Below are 18,402 nucleotides of genomic sequence, written 5' to 3'. Positions count from 1 at the left end.
TTGCGTACCCTTTGTATATTAATGGCGAAAGGGTGTCTTATGTGTGAAATCACAAGTTTCTCGGCATAGTTATCGACAGAGGCCTTTCTTGGAGCGCTCACGTAAACTTTATAAAGAAGAGGCTCTCTGCAGTGGTGCATGTGCTCCAACTCATCATATACAACCCGCTGTTCTTGGGCTGTCTACAGTACAGTGCTGCTGTCCTTTCTGGAGCGTGCCGCACAACTACTCGGTCACTTCCGGGTATATAAGCTCAGGCCCTGCGAACCTGTCTTGGCCTACCACGATGTACGTCCACAGCAGAAACCGTTGCGCTGGCTTGGAATCACCCTTTGGCAACCTTTGTGGAAGTTTAAACACTCAGGACACTTATCAGGCACCTCGCCCGTCTACCTGATCATAACCTCGCAGGAATACCAGCGACCCGTCCGCGGGCGTCGTTCGCAAGGGTAGTAGCTTCCCACAACACCAGCATTCCGTCGAACTATACGCCAGCGATGCGATCGCTCCTTCCGCTGTGGTGTGTGATGCAGCCCTGAGTGTACCTAGATATTCCAGGAGTAAAGAAAAAACGCGATCTTCCCATACCAGCCCTGCTACCGCTAACTTTGACATACCTGCACGAGACATACAATGACCGAACCCATGTATACACTGATGGCTCGGTAACATCATCGGGTTCTGCCGGCGCTGTTATTATTCCACAAATGTCACTGTCCAGCCAATTCAAATTAGCCAATCAAACAAACTCCACGGCTACAGAACTTACGGCCATCCGTTGCGCTCTTCGCACCATCGAGCAAAGTTCGTGCCGCAGATAGGCTATCTTTTGTGATTCGAAGGCTGCACTTCAGTCACTCCAGTCAGCCCTGTGCCGGAGACCTCACGAACAGCTCTTGACAGAAATAAGAATGGTGTACGACCATGCTACCCAGGCGGCTCATGATGTCACCCTGCAGTGGTTTCCCAGCCACTGCGGCATTGTCGGCAACGAAAGTACGGACACTGCCGCCCGGCTGGCGTATCAAACAGCGGCGACTGTGCTCATTCCACTGTCTAGGACGGACGCAGCTAGGGCCCTCCGCATACTTGCCCGGGACACAGCAATCTCCCAATGGCATCCAGAAGAATTCACATGTGCACGCATTGGTGCCCTTGACCCGCACCTGCAGCGTCCCCTTCCACTAAGCCTCCCACGGTCTGACGCAACTCTTTGCCGTCTCTGGCTGGGGGTGGCTTTCACAAATGCTTATTCATACACAATAGGAATGACAGCAAGTGAGGAGTGCGAAACGTGTGGCACGCCGGAGACGATCCGGCACGTTTTATGCGAGTGCCCATGGTATACTCGCCTGAAAGAAAAAAAAGCTGTCGTCAGCACTGAGAAACCTGGACTCTCGGCGGCCATTTTCGGAGGAGACGATTCTGCGCTACTGGCCCTCTCTGTCATCCGCTCAGAAGGCGACTAAGGAACTTTTACGCTTTCTACGGGCGACGAACTTAAACACCAGACTATAGACTAAACGCCTCCAGTGTCAGTGTCAGTGCTTCAGCGCTGGGCATACGTGTCTACTCCAACTTCTCTTCATTCTTTCTTTTATCTTTTTTGCCTATTTTCCCTTTCCCACGTGCAGGATAGCAAACTAGGCTCTAGCCAGGTTCACTTTCCTGCCTTCCTTCCACACCCTTCCTTCCTTCCTTCCTTCTTTCCTTCCTTGAGCAAAAAATTAAGGTTTTTGGCAGAAAACAATGCTCTCGCCCACGAGATCTTTCCTCATAATGATATACTCCGACACATTGGTAAGCAACTGTCCGTATTAACTTGATGCTGGGACAATATATAATGCCTCCACAGGGAATCAGGCCGCACACGCTGCAGCACAGGAGTGTTTAAACACCGCCCCTCCATTGGCTCCCACTCAAGTGACTCCTCTCGCGTAACAACCACGCGTGCGTCTTATACTCTTCAAGAAAGCTAAAAAGCAGCGCTCCCAAGACGTCAACCTTCCAGGATTTTAATAAGGCCTCAATCTGCTCTTACTTTCTGTGGAGGTCTTTGTTAATTATCGTGTTCCCAGCACGGCCTACACCCTCAAGACTCCTCGAAAGTGGTTCTGCCCTCGTCTCCCACTAAGATGCCCATACTGCGAACTTTCCACACATGCTGACCTCCACTATATTGTTTGAAATGGCCCAAGTTTCACGCAATATCGACATCTTTCTTAACCGGCGGGCAACCACCTTTGCTACACACTAGTTACAGTAGATTAAACCAAAACCTCCTACATTTCATAGGATTTTAACCTGTCGAAAGTGGCCTGGCACTAGCAGTGTTATTAAGATCGACAGTGAGCCGACATCTTGTACGAATACTGAACAGTAAACAATTCCTGACCCAATACTCCCTTTCCCAACATTAACCCACACGGCCTGTGGCATCCCTGCCTTCAAGAAAGGTGCTAGTACTATACTTGTAATGCTTCTCCAAGAAATTTCCGTTTTGTCTCAGTCCAAACGTTCGCACAATGTGACGAACATAGCGTTTAGCACATATACTTGCTCAGACACAAGCTACTGATCAATGCGTACGACTTCGAGAAAGCCTGTGGTGTAAACATCAGTGGCGAAATTCTTATTATCATCGCCTACAACGCCTCTGGAAATTTTCAAAGAAACATTGAAGCCTTTGTATACAGACCCTTGCATGCCTGAGACCAGGAGGAAGCCAACCAGTGGTTATGGTCTGCGACTTAATTGTTGACATTGAGGAATACGGCAAACAAGGCTGGTTATTTACTTTTTTGTGTTTTGGACAGCTCTGGACTAGCCTGCTACAACGACCACAATCAACCAATCAGCAACACAGTGCAGGTCATATCTGGATTTTGTCTTTGCACAAAGCGATTGCCACTATGCATCATCGCTTACGTCTCCATCGCTTACGTCTCAACGTGGCGCTAACACATACCTACCGCTATCGCCTTGGCCTAACCTCGAACCCCTACTGTGACAACTGCGGTTCACCAGAAACCGTCGAGCATATTTTACTGGAGTGCCCTACATACTATCAAGCAAGAAACAATCTCGCACAGAAGATCGAGTGCCTCAACCACAGTTCCTTGACTTTAAAAGCACTTCTGGGACCATAGCCATCTCCCTCCTCTCAGCGTAAAGTGCTAACCGCATTATTTGAATACCTCAATGACATCGGCGTCGCTGAGCTGATATAGGACCAGACCATCCTTGCAATGTACAACCGTCCATAGACTTTTCACATCTCGCACTGACGGTCCCCAACGCACAAGCTTCGTCCTTTTTTTCACTTCTTTTATTTTCTTCTTTCTTCTCTCCCTTCCACCTTTCTTCCTATTGCAACTTTTTCCCTCCTCCCGTACCCCGCAGAGTAGCATGTCGGCGTTAACATGCCGGCAGACCTCTCTGCTTTCCTCTAATAAAGAGCTTTCTCTCTCTCTCTCTCTGTCTCAACAAAGCATTGCATATCCCTCTCATGAGGTGTAATGGTTTGCATCAGCTTCGCTGGGCATTCACTTTCGCAGTGTCGGGTTGGGACATTAATTTTTTTCAATCAGCGCTGACAGTATAACTGAACGTTCAATTCGCAGACTACACGAAGATGACAGAAAGAAGACGAGACAGAAAAACGTTGGATTCGTCCCAGTGCTAGCGTGAATGCTGATGATGGCTCCGATATTGGATTCTTTACCTTGGGTGTCTGCATGTCGGTGTCTTTACATGACAGCGATATCAGCGCTGGGCAGGAGTCAGCGACTCATCGCCTTGACTGGTAAAAGCGCACTGTCCGGGCCTAGCCGGACGTAGGTGAACACGGCCGTACTACGTATGGAGCTCCTCTTCGGAAGAAAGGAAATATCCGGATTCCAGTGACAAATCCGTTGGTTCATAAGAGCAGACAGGGAATTCGGCAAAAACTTGGATCCAGCCTGTCCGGATGGCCCGGTAGTGTTATGACACCGCCTCCTCGGCAGTGTATTGAAGGTCGCTACTATTGTGCGAGTCTTTTGGCGAATGGCGTCGGCGTAGAATGGTGCGTTCAGCGCCAGTGTCAACAAGAGCCATAATATTATTAATGTCACCGACATGCACTTGCAGCAAAAGCAATGACGGTTCTTGGCGCTGTACCCTAGAAGGTACCGGAAAAGCCGCCGCATGACCACGACGCCGTGACTGGGGTGAGACACTCCATACGCGTGTTGGCGAAATTGCTCGATGCTGGTGCTGCCGAAACATAGTGCTTAGTGGCGCCGCTTGGGGGCACCTGAAACGAGTGCTCTGGTGCAAGCCCACTACCAGGGGGACAAAAGCGCGGGTACTTTGCTCCAGTGGTTGGAGAGGGGGGTAATATCACGCGTGTAACTGCGACCCCTCCAACCCGTGAGCCCGCAAAAACTGTCAAAGGCTATGGCGCGTTCTACACCTTGTGTGAGTGCATGCCATACGATGCAGCATAGCAGACGACGAAGAAGCGACTTGGTTTACGGCTCGTAGCCTTGTGCTTTGGGTTTTTCGCCATCTTTTCAGCCACCGCTATCCCACTTTGCCAGTTAGGCACATCGCCTAAGAAATACCTCTCTCCCTGCGTGAAGGCAACCTCGCCCCTGTTTGGCAAGGCGCAAAAATATATGTTAAATAACCATTCCACCCCGCGAACATAAGGCATAACAAAGCGTTGCACGTGGTTGTCTTCTGATTTTGCTGGATTTGTCGTCAACACTGATGAATAGAACAGCTTCTTGTATAAGACGTTTTATTGCCTTTATTACATTTTACACAACGAGCGTGTCACAAAAAGTCATGGCCTCAAACTGAACAACGTATGCCACCTTCCACCTCGAAAAACACTCACTCACTCACTCACTCACTCACTCACTCACTCACTCACTCACTCACTCACTCACTCACTCACTCACTCACTCACTCACTCACTCATTCACTCACTCACTCACTCACACAAGAGATATGTGACCAGTGTATTTGCGGGGATAACTCTGAAACGTCTCAACGTAGCCTAAAAATGGTCCGATCGCATTGACTGCCCCGTACAACGTTTCCCGCATCTTATGTTACGGGTGGACATTAAGTTTTTACCGCGTAAGCGACAGACCAATATCTAACTTTACCCTGTTCATGCGAGCAACGAACCAGCAAAGGGGCAGGTATGTGTGTTCAGCGATAATGACTTCAAATTGGACGCACAATTCTGTGCTGTGATTGGCTACTACAAAACGACAAAATAAGTATATTTTTTTGCTTGATAGTTTGTCAATATGTACTGTTTTCCAACATACATTTCTGCCAACGATCTAAACCGCGGCTGCCTCAACGACAAAGATAGCGCTGCGTCTAACGAGGTTTAAAAAAACAGACATGGTATTGCCTGCTCTTGAATCAGCCGGCAGTCAGAATCATAGTGCCCACGGTCATGGCATGACTTCAGCAAACAGCTAATGAGTTATCAGAATTTTGTTAAAGAATTATTTTGAAACTTGAAGCGAACTTGCGGAATTAAACGAGTAAACCATTGATAAAAGGAAGGACTGGTTACAAGGCGTTTTCAGAGTGGCTTATGACTGTAGGCCACTCTGGGATATATATGACTGTAGGCACTTACTCAGATACGAAGTAAAGTTACACAATTGGTAGCAAGCATATTTGTCGATTGAATAAAGCTGCTTCATGTGGAGTACTTCTAGAAAGTTGGATCTGTTGGAAGTCTCAGTGAATTCAGCAGGAGAGACACGTATGCAATATTTCACGCCTCCTTAGTGCTTACCTAATAAGTTGAGTGCACGCAGACTACGCTTTCGGCTCGACATACAAATCATGACCTCGCAGCCGGAGCAGCCCGGAGCAAAGACAGTCTGTTGACACTCTGTACATTTGTGTGATGGAAGACCACGGAAAATGGACGAAAAGTAGGAGGCGGTGACTTGTTCGGTACGGACGGATGGACGGAGGGACAGACAGACTCACGAACGCACGGACGGAATGAAGAACGGGCACTTGCAACTGGAATCACTAACTGCATTGAACACGCACGACATTAAAAATACTCTGAAGCCTGCCAAAGGGAGCATTGGTACTAAGATTTGCATGAACAATCTGATTTTGTGTAGGAGCCACATATCATGAAGGAAAAACGTCGGCACCTCATTCGAAAATTAGTTGTTTTGATGTAACCTTGCCTTCTTTGGGTTGTGGTGATCTGCTGCCATTCCATAGACGCCGTATGATTGTTTAGCGCAGCGATAGGCGATTCGATAAGCGAAGACGGTGGTGACTGCCATCCTTAATTACATTCTCTGCCGTAGGCGATCTCGCTTGCTTCGATCAGGCGTTTTGGGTTCCTTCGAGGCTCCCGTGACAATTCTGTCGGAGCAAGTCTAGTGCCACTGCCGGCTCGGACGTATTCCAGGCGTCGTCACTGAGGTCGTTTGGTGCCTGCCGGGTCTTCAACACATCTACCGGAGGATGTGCAGCTAGGGCCCTTTGCCTCCGACGACCGGTAACAGCGCGCAGAGGTTGGAGCATCGCCAGCTTCCACCGCAGAGCACTCTGGAGAAAACTGCGGGAAGTCCCCAGACGCTGCTGCTGTGTGGAAGACGCGACTTGTGGCAAAGTCCTCTCCACAGTCGGCACTGGTGCGCACGAGTCCACCTCTGCGCGGATGGTGGGTCATGCTCGGCCGTTGAGCTTGTTCAGAGCCATGTCGTCGTTGTAGACCCGGGCACGGAACACCTTGGTGATGGCCTCTATGCTCTTGTTCTTAGTCTCGGGCAGCTTCTTGTAGATGAACAGCCAGAAGAGCACCAGCACCACCGTGAAGATCAGGAACGTATAGTGCTCGATTATCTCCTGCGCGTTGCAAGCAAAACACGTGTGGTGAGGTGTGGACGCATTTTTATCAGAGGGCTACTATCATGACATCTTAACGACACCTTATTGTCTGCTGGCTAAAGAAGCGCCAAGCAGGTTGGAACAAGAGAGGAATGTATCATGCATCATTTGACATCTCAGGAACAGGAAAAAGATCAATGTTCTGTTAATATATCTTTACGGAAAATAAAGAATCTATTGCTAAAGAAAGGTTAGAGAATTACGCGGTCGCTGCAGCGTATCTACAAAAGTGCAATTAACATCCGCGCAATACCATTAAAAGGACCTTCATCACTTGAAATGAAGGAAATGGTGTCCTAACAAGCGCCGTATGGTCCTATCAAGCTAAGTTTGGTGCATACAATCTTTTTTACGTTAATTTCTTCTAAAACGGAGATTGCACTCACAGCGCCTGTATTCACCGTTCACTATTACCATGGTGAAGTCTGTGCCGCTTCGTAACGTCCAGGCAGGACAAAAGGAAGCTAACTCGGGACACGAAAAATAAGCGGGAACAAAGAAGTCTTACTAATCATTTTTATCACCACAAGTGGCTTCTGACTGTCCGCTGCAGGGCGGAGGCCTTTCCAAATAACTAACAACCGCTCCTGCCAAGTGCCAGCCAACCGCATTATTTACAACCCCCTCCGTTATCTTATCATTTGGATCTTCTTTTTGCTTGCATTTGGAGAAGATAACTTTATTGGGAGGAGCTGGTTGTCCTAAGCGTCGGCCAAGAGCCGTTGGGCTCTGAAGCGTCCTCAGCCGGCTGGGTGGCCCAGACTTGATCCGGTGGGTCGCAGCTGGCCAACACGGACTCCCATTGCTCCGCCTAAGTGATTCTGCGCACGGGTGTAGCCGCCTGAGGGCAGGCCCATATAATGGGCTAGGTCTACCGTTTACTTACATTTGTGGTATTTCTGTGAATATTGCCCTGGGTTGCAGTAGCTGTACATAACCGGGTTTGGGTGCGAATTCATCTTAAGTATTCTGCATACGACAGATTGCCTCTTATTTAGTGACCGCGGGTGAGCGAGCGGGAAACGGGCCCGTTCCAGTCTGCAGTGGTTTGTTATGTCCATGTACTACACGAGCCGATCCCTGCCTGACCATCGGAGCGAACGGGCTCAATGTGGTGTAAGGTCGATGTCTGTTCGGTCGGTGAATTCTCGAGAAGCATCGTGCGCGCACTCGTTCCCGGACAGGCAGGAGTGGGCAGATGCAAACATCGGGTAGATTTCGCCGGTCCGCTAATCTCTACGGAAACGAGATTTAAAGATTGCAGACGCTTCTGGTGAGATTAGACCTCTAGAAAAAATTTTCATGGGAGATTTGGAATCACTGACTACGTATTTAATTTTTGCGGAGGCCGTCATTGCCAGAGCTATTGCGGTCTCTTCCCCCGCTTCTGGTTCGTTCTTGCGAATCGAGCCGGAAGCGACGGAATTTCCTTGTCGATCGACCACAAATGCCGTAGCATCGGGGCCTTCATAATCGGCTGCATTCGAAAGATCAAATATTTGAAGTATCAGACTATTTCTCCCCGCAAATTAGGTAGTGGGTTTTCGTGTGAGTAGGACCATCTACCCTAGAGTCTTCCGCCGCGTGTCCCCTAGTGGTTTTCCTTCTTTCGTATTGAAGTCGTTTATACAACTACATAATTTTTAACTAAGGAATTCATCGTACTAGCGAACATTAGGACACCAATTTAGCCCAACTTAGCGCTTTAGTTGTACATAAGTTTTGTTGTTACCTCACTTTATGTAAATCTACCACCTGCACAAGCCGGAATGTTTTGCGATCAGCGTTCACCCAGAGTGAGTTCTACGAATATGGAAGTGTCCTCCTAAAATGATACGCCTTCGGAGAATACAGTTTAGGTGATGTAGGTTCCGAGGGCTTAAGACTGGTGCCTATTATGTAACTGTTGCATGAGGGGATCAAGACATCAGAACTGACATGCGGTAGAACGAGTACTTCCCGCTAAGTGTCAGGCTCGCACACCCTGTCACACGATATTGATTAATATGAAAAAAAAAATCATTGGACTGCCTATGTGCGATGACGTGGACCCCTCCCACACCGGCGAAGGAGGAAGAGACGAGATACCTGTCTCAGCGCACTGAGAAAAGCTATAGAAGCGATAATTTGGTGTGTTGGTAGGTCCTCCGTCAGTGACATCTTCGGTGGAAGAAACGTGGAACAAAGGGAACGCGGGGTAAGGACCAATCATGGAAGCCGAGGAGGGAAGGCTTCGTTAAGTGCGACACAAGACTGCCGCAGACGCTCCCCTGTCAGCGCACAGCGCCGCGGCTTTTTGCATGCGGTCTCACCATGAGCGGCAGGAAGGCGAGACCCACGACGAAGTTGGCTGCCCAGTTGACTGCCACTGCCAGGCTGGTGGCGATCGGCCGGGCTCCCTGGCCGAACAGCTCCGTCACCAGGAACCACGGGATCGAGCCTGCGGGAAAAAAAAACAGCCCCCGAACTGACTGAAATGCGCTGTGGCACGAGTAAGGGATCGGTCTAACATCGCTTGGCGCCAGTGACGGATCGCACTAATTATTAGATGCTGCACTATTGTGTAACGTTCCGTAAACTTCCAGGTTCTTTGTGAATGGAATATTGCCATAAAAATGTACTAATGTCCAGAAAAAGACACAAGCAAACAATAATAAACAATAAACAATGGTTCTTGCTTAATTAAATGCTGTAGGTGACAACAGAGGGAAGGAATATTGTAAAATATTGCAGGCCGCAACTGTTGAACCTTCTGGAACTTTTTTTTAAAATGTAAAACAACTGTCAAGCGGTATGGTAATTAAAAAAATGCTCACCTGGCCCGATGGCGAATGTGATGACAAATGTGGCGAGGCCCGCAATGCTGACATAAGACACCCACATGGCGTAGTGCTGCAGAACCAGGAAATAGATAGTGAGACATATCAGTTGAGGGTGCGTACTATTTACTACTCAGAAAAGTGTTAAAAAATGCGTTAATGCCAGCAATTTTAGGAATGCCACAAAGGAATTAACCTACTTACGTGTGGAAATTTAATTGTTTGTTAATAGCGCATACACCTTCATCAAGAATATCAGAGCATCGCTGATTTGAAAGTTTCTTTTTTCATCAAATTGCATCGAACTGAACTGAAAGGACATTTCTCTTAGCAGGCCATAAAATGCTTGACTTCTGCTTTCCGAAACGGATTCGTCTCTCAATGAATGCTCTTGTCACAATTTCGAAGGTGTTATTATTGCAAGCGCGCAGTGTACATCAGCGCATGCGCATCAATCAGTGGGAGAAGAAGGAGAGGGGTGCTCACCCGGAAGGCGAGCGTGACGGTGAGCACGACGGTGCAGAGCGCCATGCCGGCGAGCCCTGCCAGGAGCAGCGTTCGGCGGCCGGCGCGCTCCACGACGGCCATGGAGACGAGCGTCATGAGCACGTTGACCAGGCCCAGGGCGAGCGTGGCGCGCAGGGCCCCGTCCCCGGACAGGCCCGCCGTGCGGAAGATCTCCGTCGAGAAGAAGATCGCCTGCAATCACGGCATACGGCTCTTGACGTGCGCTATCACGGCGACCGCTACGGTTAGCGGGTTTCGAGCCGTGCGCCGTATGTCCTCACCTCCCCTCTGCCCCTCCTCCAAATGAAGAAAGAATCAGCTGCGAATAATGCTTCACTGCAAGCTGATGCATAATGAAGAAAAGCCAACTTCATGAAAAAAGCATAGAGAAGCGGACGTTTTACAGATGCAAAGAAATTCAACACACAAGCGCTGGTAAACAGGCCCCTTCAATGGTATATGCTCTTTCGAGTGTTGTCCAGGAATAAGAATCAAAGTGAAAATCCTTTTCTATAAAAGCCCCACAGGTCTCCGGGTCAAAGATCGATAGTGAGACGAGATGAACTGTGGCGTTGTGTGGTAACCATGATGTCTCGCATGAATGTCAGCCGCTGTGGTCCCTAAAGTTTATGTAACCCGTTCAGAAGTATATGTCCTGGTATTGCTCGTTTTTTTTATACGCTGGCCCTTTTAACTAGTAGTATGCGTCGTTGTGGGGCCTCGCCCGCCAGTGAGCGCAGGATTTATCTGACCACTCGCGCAGTCAGTATTATATTATTTAAAACGTCACAATTATCTTGTAAGTACGCCACTGCTACTGGACTGCAGAGCTTCCGAAACTAAAGCATGCAGCTGAAGGGGTGGTGAATTCTCAAGATTTTCTACTGCTCACGTTTCTGAAGGTGGTTGCGCCACTTGCGGGGCTTACCGCGGTGAGCGCCACTTCCCGTGCGCCACTTCTCTTGTACTCGCTGTTGGCTATTCGTCGCAGGAGCCGCTCGCTGTGATGGTTGATAATGGCGGGATTGCTTTTAGCTTCGGAAATAAGTCGTCACGGCACTGCTGCTATGGGGCACCCTAGAATGAATCCTTTCGTGGCGTGTTGATTTAGGAATATGATTTGGATGGCCTTCTGAAACCGTAATGCACTGATGCAGTTCGGTTTCAATGACTCATGACGGGTCTGCTGCACACACTCGTGTTCGAGGGAAGACGACGAGTGGTGAGCGCGATCGCGAGTTCATGGTGATCGCGAATGATGAGTGTGAGTGAGTGCGAGTAGTGATGCTGAGTGGTGAGCGTGAGCGCGAGTGGGTGCGAGTGGTGAGGGCAACTAGTGAGCGTGAATGCGAGCGAGTGCGCGAGGAAAAATATATTTTTTCTGTGTGAGTGTGAGTGAGCGGCGTCCAGTTTTGCCGAGGTATGGTTCCTAGCGCATAACTATGCTTTTTTATTGGTTGGGGTTTCCCTCGAAGTACCTCAAGAAAGGTCCAAACACTAACTGAAGTTTTGATCTTTTTTGCTCATTTCTTCTTCAATTCGTCATCGCTGAAGGGAAGTAAAATAGGATATTTTCGCCAATGGACACTTTTGCAGCCGTAATCTGCTCTAGAGGCCGACTAGGGCCTCCAGATGTTTTGTACTATTATTTTCGACACTTTGGCAAAATAGCATAGCTCCATTAGCTCTTACATACAAAACATTTGTTATTTTCACGTGTTTCTTTTTTAAGGATTGTATGTCGCTGGGAAAGCGGCTTCGCCAGTGTGAACAGTATGGATTTTTTGCCTAGAAAGCATGTTCTGATGTATGTGTGGGGATTGGAGACGTGCAAGTGCGGTGTTTCCGGAGCTTATCCGAGAGCAGCTACGTTGTCCAAGACCATCCGGGCAAGCTTTTGCTGCTTCTGCTCGACCACGTATATATACAACAGAAAAAAAAACTCAAACGCACCAGTCTTGCGACGTTCACCGCCCATTTTAGATGCCACGGGAAGACAAGTTGTTGTCTTGAATGGTTTACAGCCCCACAGGTGGGCGAGGTTCCTTCTTTGTTTTAGTACTTGAGGATAATAGCCCCTTCAGTGTTGCTCCCGTATTCCAACGCATTGTCATTAGGTGTAAACATTCAGAAGGTTCAGCTTAAACTTACCCGCCACGGTGGCTCCGTGGCTAAGGCGTTGCGCTGCTGAGCACGAGGTCGCGGGTTCGATTCCCGGCCGCGGCGGCCGCTTTTCTGATGTAGGCGAAAAGCAAAAACGCCCGTACCTACGAGATTTTTCGGCGCACGTTAAAGATCCCCAGGTGGTAAAAATTAATCCGGAGCCCTCCACTACGCCGCGCCTCATCGCCTGCGTAGCGTCGGCGCGTTAAACCCAATCAGTCAATCAAGCATTTAAAACTTCCTGGCGAAGCGCAATGCGTGATTGTTTTTTTGGGGGCTTGACGCACTGAAGCCACACTTGGGCTATGAGGCAGGCCGTAGCGGAGGGCTCCGGTTTAATTTTTATCACCTGTGGATCTTTAACATGCGCCGAAATCTCGACACACGGGCTTTTCTGCTTTTCGCCTCCATATAAAGAACAGCCACCGCGGCTGGGAATTGAACTCGCGTCCTTGGGCTCAGTAGCACAACGGCTTAGCCACCGCGCAACCACGGCGGGTAGATCGAGACGAAACGCTATGCAGAACAAAATGATGATGCATTCGACAGGAGTCTTAACATGAAGACGAAAGAGGCGCAATTAAAGTTCTGCATTTTCGCTATGATCAAGTGCGGAAGAGTCCGAAGGGAAGGCGTCGAAGAGAGAACATATGTCACAATTGAAGTTTGAAAGGGACCCTGCAACACTTTCGATAAGCGCTTTCACTCTTTTCTTCGCGTCTGGAAGCACTGTGAAAGCTATAGTTATCGCCAGCACAGAGCGGCACTGCGTGATTTGCTCATCGCACCAGATACGCCTTCCGTTTCTGCTTTGTTTTTGTGGCTTTATTTTTAGAGTTTCCATCGAAAAGCGTTCACTGCTGCGACTGAAGGAAAACCGGCCAACAGCCACTACATTGCCTCAGTGGCGTAATTCGGGACGCCGAAGGACGTCAAGACCGGGAAAGAGAGAAAAATCTTTTGAGCAAGTTTACAAGTGCACAGAGTGATGGGCATAGAGCAGTAATTTTTGGCTGAAGTACTTTGCGGCCCCTTAATGTAAGTACTGGGTGTGTTGGGTGACTACGTTCTGCAAGCATTTAAGATTTTAAAAGGAGTTTAAAAAAGTGTTGCAGGGTCCCGTTAACGACGCAGAATCCGCTTGTTGACTGAGAGGGAGGGAGGAAGAAAGAGAGGGGGAGAGATGGAGGTGCACTCACCGCGTTGATGCCGGACAGCTGCTGCGCCAGCATCACCATAAGCGAGACGATGAGCGGTCCACGCAGTGCCGCGTTGCGCACCATCTCGGTTAGGGTCACCTGCGCGCAAGAAGGAGGGAACGGCTCAACAACTCGGGCTTTCGTAGTTAGTCACAACTTGTTCGGAAGCCCGCAAGATAGTCATAAGTCTGTGTTGATAAAATTCCAAACAGCCATGACGTGGTAACTGCACTAGCCACTGCCTGCAAGCTAACTTGGGGAACTCCCGAAGGGCCCATTTTGTTCGTTGGCCTTTCCGTTCTCTACGTTATACTGCTTGACGGACAGCATTTCTGCAAGAATTTTGTGCTTGCAGCGTGTGTTTTGTGCACTGTGCTAGGTGGGTCCCCAAGCAGTGCCATTATATTGTCGATGTCGGCTTCACCCACACACAAGGGCCTGACCATAATGGTAGATCCCCTTATAGCATGTTTACTTCTATAATTTCCGAGTGCTTATCATTGTACAGTCGACAGTCTACTTTTGTTTTCTTTTCGCACGTTTGCCGTTCGTGATCTGACTTCAGTATTATTTTACGTTCAAATTCAGCACGCCCCAGCGGCGAAAAAAGAAGACGTGCGTGAACTGGGTGCTGTTAAATGTCCGTTGCAACCATTAACAATCATGCGGTGGCTACGGCTGTGAGAAACTACACGCTGAACAGAAAAGCCGCTGATCACCCTTCGTTTACCGAGATGCTCCAAATGAAGTAGAGGGAGTGGATAGCCAAATCTATGTTGTATTGTTGTCAGCAAAAAGCTCTTATTCATCGCGTAAAGAGGCAATAAAGTACAAGAAAACGTTTGTTGTGCATTGTATCAGAATGCAGAATTTATCGGCTGCATTCAAACATTTCAGAGAGCAAAGCAACCTTTAACGAGTGCTCACGTGGGTGTATACGAGTATACTATCGAAGGAAACTCGAGAGGCCTGTCACACATATAAAGACTGCTTGGTGTTTTTGTCGGGTACCATCTAGTCGTAGCAGTCGCTTAATTAAAGTGAGTGAATTTAACGTCGAAATGATTTTCCGCCTGAAAAGGTAATAAGCCTAAACGGTCGCCACGTGGCTATCAAGGCTACATGAGCACGAATTACCGGAAATATGGCGCAATCGTTCGCTTTTGCATGCAATATTCACAAGACCGCAGACATTTCAGGTGTCTGATGACAAGCTTTGGCAGCGGCCGCATACCTTGGGCACAAACTCAGCAGCTTCGGCTTCGTTCTTCATAGCCTCCATTTCTTTGTCGACGTCACGAGTCCCACGGAGCCGGACAAGTTCTGGTGGAGAGAAAGGTGAATAAAAAAACAGGAATGTCGATTCCACGTGAACCTTCAGGGCTGCTATCTCCTTCACGCGTCTCGTATGATGTCTTCGGGAGCACTGCTATGTAAGGTCAGCTGGACGCTCAAAGCATTTAAGAGCACCTTGGGTGCTTGCATTAAGCATGGCATGTTTTTAGTGAAACCGGTCACCAAATTCGCGAGGACGAGCGCCTACGATTGCACCAGAACAGTTGAAACAAAAATGGACATTTATTTCAGCCATTCTTCGGCATTTGCGCTTGAATGCATGAACATCCAAGAAGATAAGTACAGTTAACTTTGAGATTGAAACTAAGTCTTCGCTCTGTCTTGGGTATACAGCAAGGCACTGGCACACGCCGCTGTTTCTATTTTATTCAAGTAATATCGTTACATCGTAGAGCAAGAACGAACGGTTCAACAATGAGTTACAATTTCCGCAAAATCATTCTCAGCTATTGAGCTTTCACGCTTCGATACCATAGCCAATAAAAAGATAGCCATACTTGATACCACTCCTCAAAGTGCTACGTTTATCGTCTCGCAGAAGCCCTTCACCCAGCAAAAGCGAAGAATTATTACCCCTTCATTCTTAGAAGACGCCAAACGATAAGAAGCGCTGGGTGCATGCCAAGAAACCCTCAGTTACCATTCACTTATCTTTTAACAATGACTGTCGCCGGCTCCAGGCAGACGGCGGCTTAGCGGTAAACTTTGTAAACAACGCTTTTCTGCACTGCGTTGGCTCATTTGTCTATTTGCGCGTAAGCTTCAATTATACAAGTCTGGAATTGAAGTTTAAACAGGAGTGTTCTCACTCTCTCTTTCTTGTTTATTGGACTCAGTGAAGTGCTACTGAATAGCACCTGAGTAGATCTTTGGAGTAGACCAGCATTTATAGACCAGTGTACGAGAAGGAAATTAAATTTGGTCATACGTTACCAAAGTCGTGCTTTGCCCAGAATTAGGGGCATGAAATTAGAAAAACAAAGTTAGAACGACAAGACAGAGAGATTAGATAACGTGCACGAAAAGCCCTGTAGCTACGGGACACGCGTTGGTTAAGGGCCCTGCTCGAAAGTTCAAGAACTCTTCTCGCAAGATACGCTCCCTTTAGGATTCTTTCAGCTATGGGGGTATTCTGAATATCTGCAATGGGCACTATACGCTTTTAAGGCCAGGTAGATGGCTAAACCTTTTCAAGGCGAAACCTTTAAATCTCATTGTTTTACCCGCCGCGGTGGCTCAGTGGCTAAGGCGTTGCGCTTCTGAGCACGACGTGGCGGGTTCGATTCCCGGCCGCGGCGGCCGCTTTTCTGATGGAGGCGGAAAGCAAAAATGGCCGTGTGTACGAGATTTCGGTGCACGTTAAAGATCCCCAGGTGGTCAAAATTAATCCGGAGCCCTCCACTGCGGCGCGCCTCATCGCCTTCGTTGCGTCGGCGCGTTAAACCCTACAATCCATCCATCGAAATCTCGATTTTTAAGCGCGCGTTCTGGAATACAGATTATCGTGAGGTACAAACAATAGGAGTGTGAGCCGGGGAGCCCGCGCTGGAAAGGGAAACAGCAGAGCAGGAGGAGGGTTGGCTTCCCTTGTATACATGGCGTCCAAAAGTCTTATGTAAGCCTCTATTCCCTGGCGCTTCGGCGCTTCCTGTATTGCAGTAGTGTCTACAGAGCAAGTTCTCTTCGTAATCTATAGAAGCCATGTACCATTTAAAGGGGTTATTACCTATACGTTGCCGATTTTTGCATTACGTGATTAAAGACGGCAATGTGACCAATTGTTAAGTACCTTTTCCTGGGTCTCTCCTGTTCTTGTCTTTTTTTGTTCTTGAAAATTGTGGGAGTCTCTTACGCAGTTCAATTATTACTTTTGCAAACAACGTGTACACAGATTACCGTAGAGGGATCATCATTATCGACAACAACAGCCTACTAAGGTCCACTGCAGGATGAAGGCCTCTCCCAATGACCTCCAAACGCTCCTGTCCTGCGTTGCTCGAGTCCGCTCTTTGCTCCCGAATTTCCTTATTTCATCCCTCAATCGTCTTGTTGGTCTTGCCAATCTGCTAGATCCGTCTCTAGGTATCCACTCTGTTACCTTGGCGGAACTTGTACACTATTGACTGTAGACTAATGGGTCTGTAATACTTAAGCTTCTTGATATCGCCGCTCTTGTGAATCAAATTTATGTGTGCATTTTTTCACGATATGAGTATTTTAAAGCGCCGAGGCATTCCGAGAATTATTTTACAAGCTTTTCTAGTACAATATTTCCTCCTTTTTAAAGGGGATGTATGGTTAATAAGTGGCCTCTGCAGCTTTAAATGCCTTCATCGCCTCAAGCGCCTTTCCTAGTCGACTTTACCTACTGTTGGAACCTCTCAAACCAAGTTAGTCTTTTCGGTACTGTTGCTAGGCCTCGAGTTGTTAGCGTACAACTCGGCATGGGACGTGCTTAGCATGGAACACCTGCAGGGTTATTCTCCCATGCCTCGAATTCTCCTCTTGCCTGCGTTAGTTGGGCGTAATGCCGACGCCTTGCGCGTGCGCTAAAGTATGCGTTAAACTTCCGCTACTAGTTGTTCCGATGAACAGGCACGTATCGATACACAGAGAGAAGTGCATGTTTTAGTTGATACTCCAGGAAGGAGGCACCGCTTTTAAGGAACGAGGCGTCTAGCCAAGCTTGCGGTTGTTGGGGCCTCACCCTGCTCGGCTTGCTTGGGCCTCCCACGGACAATGAGCAGGTACTTGGGCGACTCCGGACAGAAAGGCAGTGACATCACCATCAAGATGGACGGCACCACGGTCAGGGCTGGGAAAAGGAGAATGCGAAACAAGATACGCGCAGCTGTAACTTCTCTAAAGCATGAACGATAAAAGCTTGCGAGAAGATACTGTGCTGTGTTCTACGACAGTGGAAAGCAACGCTTCTTGCAGCTTTGCGATGGCGTTGAAATGCGTTCTGTGCTCACGGCACAAGCCATAGTCCACGGGGAAGGTTGGGTATTTGTATTTTGTTGTGAATAAAAGCGGGCGCATGTTGCGGAAACGCTAACTGCTTTCCGAGGTAATCGATTAAGATGCTGAGACTCTTTCCTTAGCTTTATGTGCCTGCCTTCCTACCCCATAGATTTGATAGGGAAACACTATCGACGCATGCTTCACGCAGAATCTTAAGCGCAGCGTGCGCATTCTTGTTACGTCGTGGCCACCAAACTGACCATGTGTGATAAATCTGGCCTGACTGAGAGGCGGGACAGCGGCTGTGGGGGAAGATCGGAGAAAATGGGCAATCTGTCCACTTGGAATCCTAGGGAGGATAATCGTAAATAGTGTCACCTGCTCGGAGGCAGCAACGCCCGAGATAATGTATTAAAAGCGCGCCACATTTAAGTAGGCTTCAAACGTTCAAGCACGTT

At 48.4% G+C, this 18,402-nt stretch overlaps 1 protein-coding gene across 2 annotated transcripts in view; it reads right to left on the bottom strand.

Annotated features, from left to right (window-relative positions):
• Positions 1-4,769: 4,769 nt before the first annotated feature.
• LOC144144525 (solute carrier family 2, facilitated glucose transporter member 1-like) overlaps positions 4,770-18,402 on the bottom strand; it is a 40,106-nt gene continuing 26,473 nt past the window's right edge. For both annotated transcript variants that reach the window (XM_077676011.1, XM_077676012.1), the window contains exons 5-11: positions 17,688-17,795; positions 14,859-14,947; positions 13,625-13,723; positions 10,242-10,454; positions 9,753-9,828; positions 9,249-9,376; positions 4,770-6,894 (exon numbers count right to left, since the gene is read on the bottom strand). In XM_077676011.1, coding sequence (XP_077532137.1) covers positions 6,715-6,894; positions 9,249-9,376; positions 9,753-9,828; positions 10,242-10,454; positions 13,625-13,723; positions 14,859-14,947; positions 17,688-17,795 — 893 coding nt within the window. In that variant the 3' untranslated portion in view covers positions 4,770-6,714. The remainder of the gene's footprint in view (positions 6,895-9,248; positions 9,377-9,752; positions 9,829-10,241; positions 10,455-13,624; positions 13,724-14,858; positions 14,948-17,687; positions 17,796-18,402) is intronic.

Source organism: Haemaphysalis longicornis, unplaced genomic scaffold (genome assembly GCF_048455015.1).
Source record: "Haemaphysalis longicornis isolate Haplotype H1 unplaced genomic scaffold, Haemaphysalis longicornis Haplotype H1 scaffold_7, whole genome shotgun sequence".
Lineage (NCBI taxonomy): Eukaryota > Metazoa > Arthropoda > Arachnida > Ixodida > Ixodidae > Haemaphysalis > Haemaphysalis longicornis.
Note: the sequence above shows the minus strand (reverse complement) of the source record. Positions and strands in the feature narration are given on the sequence as shown.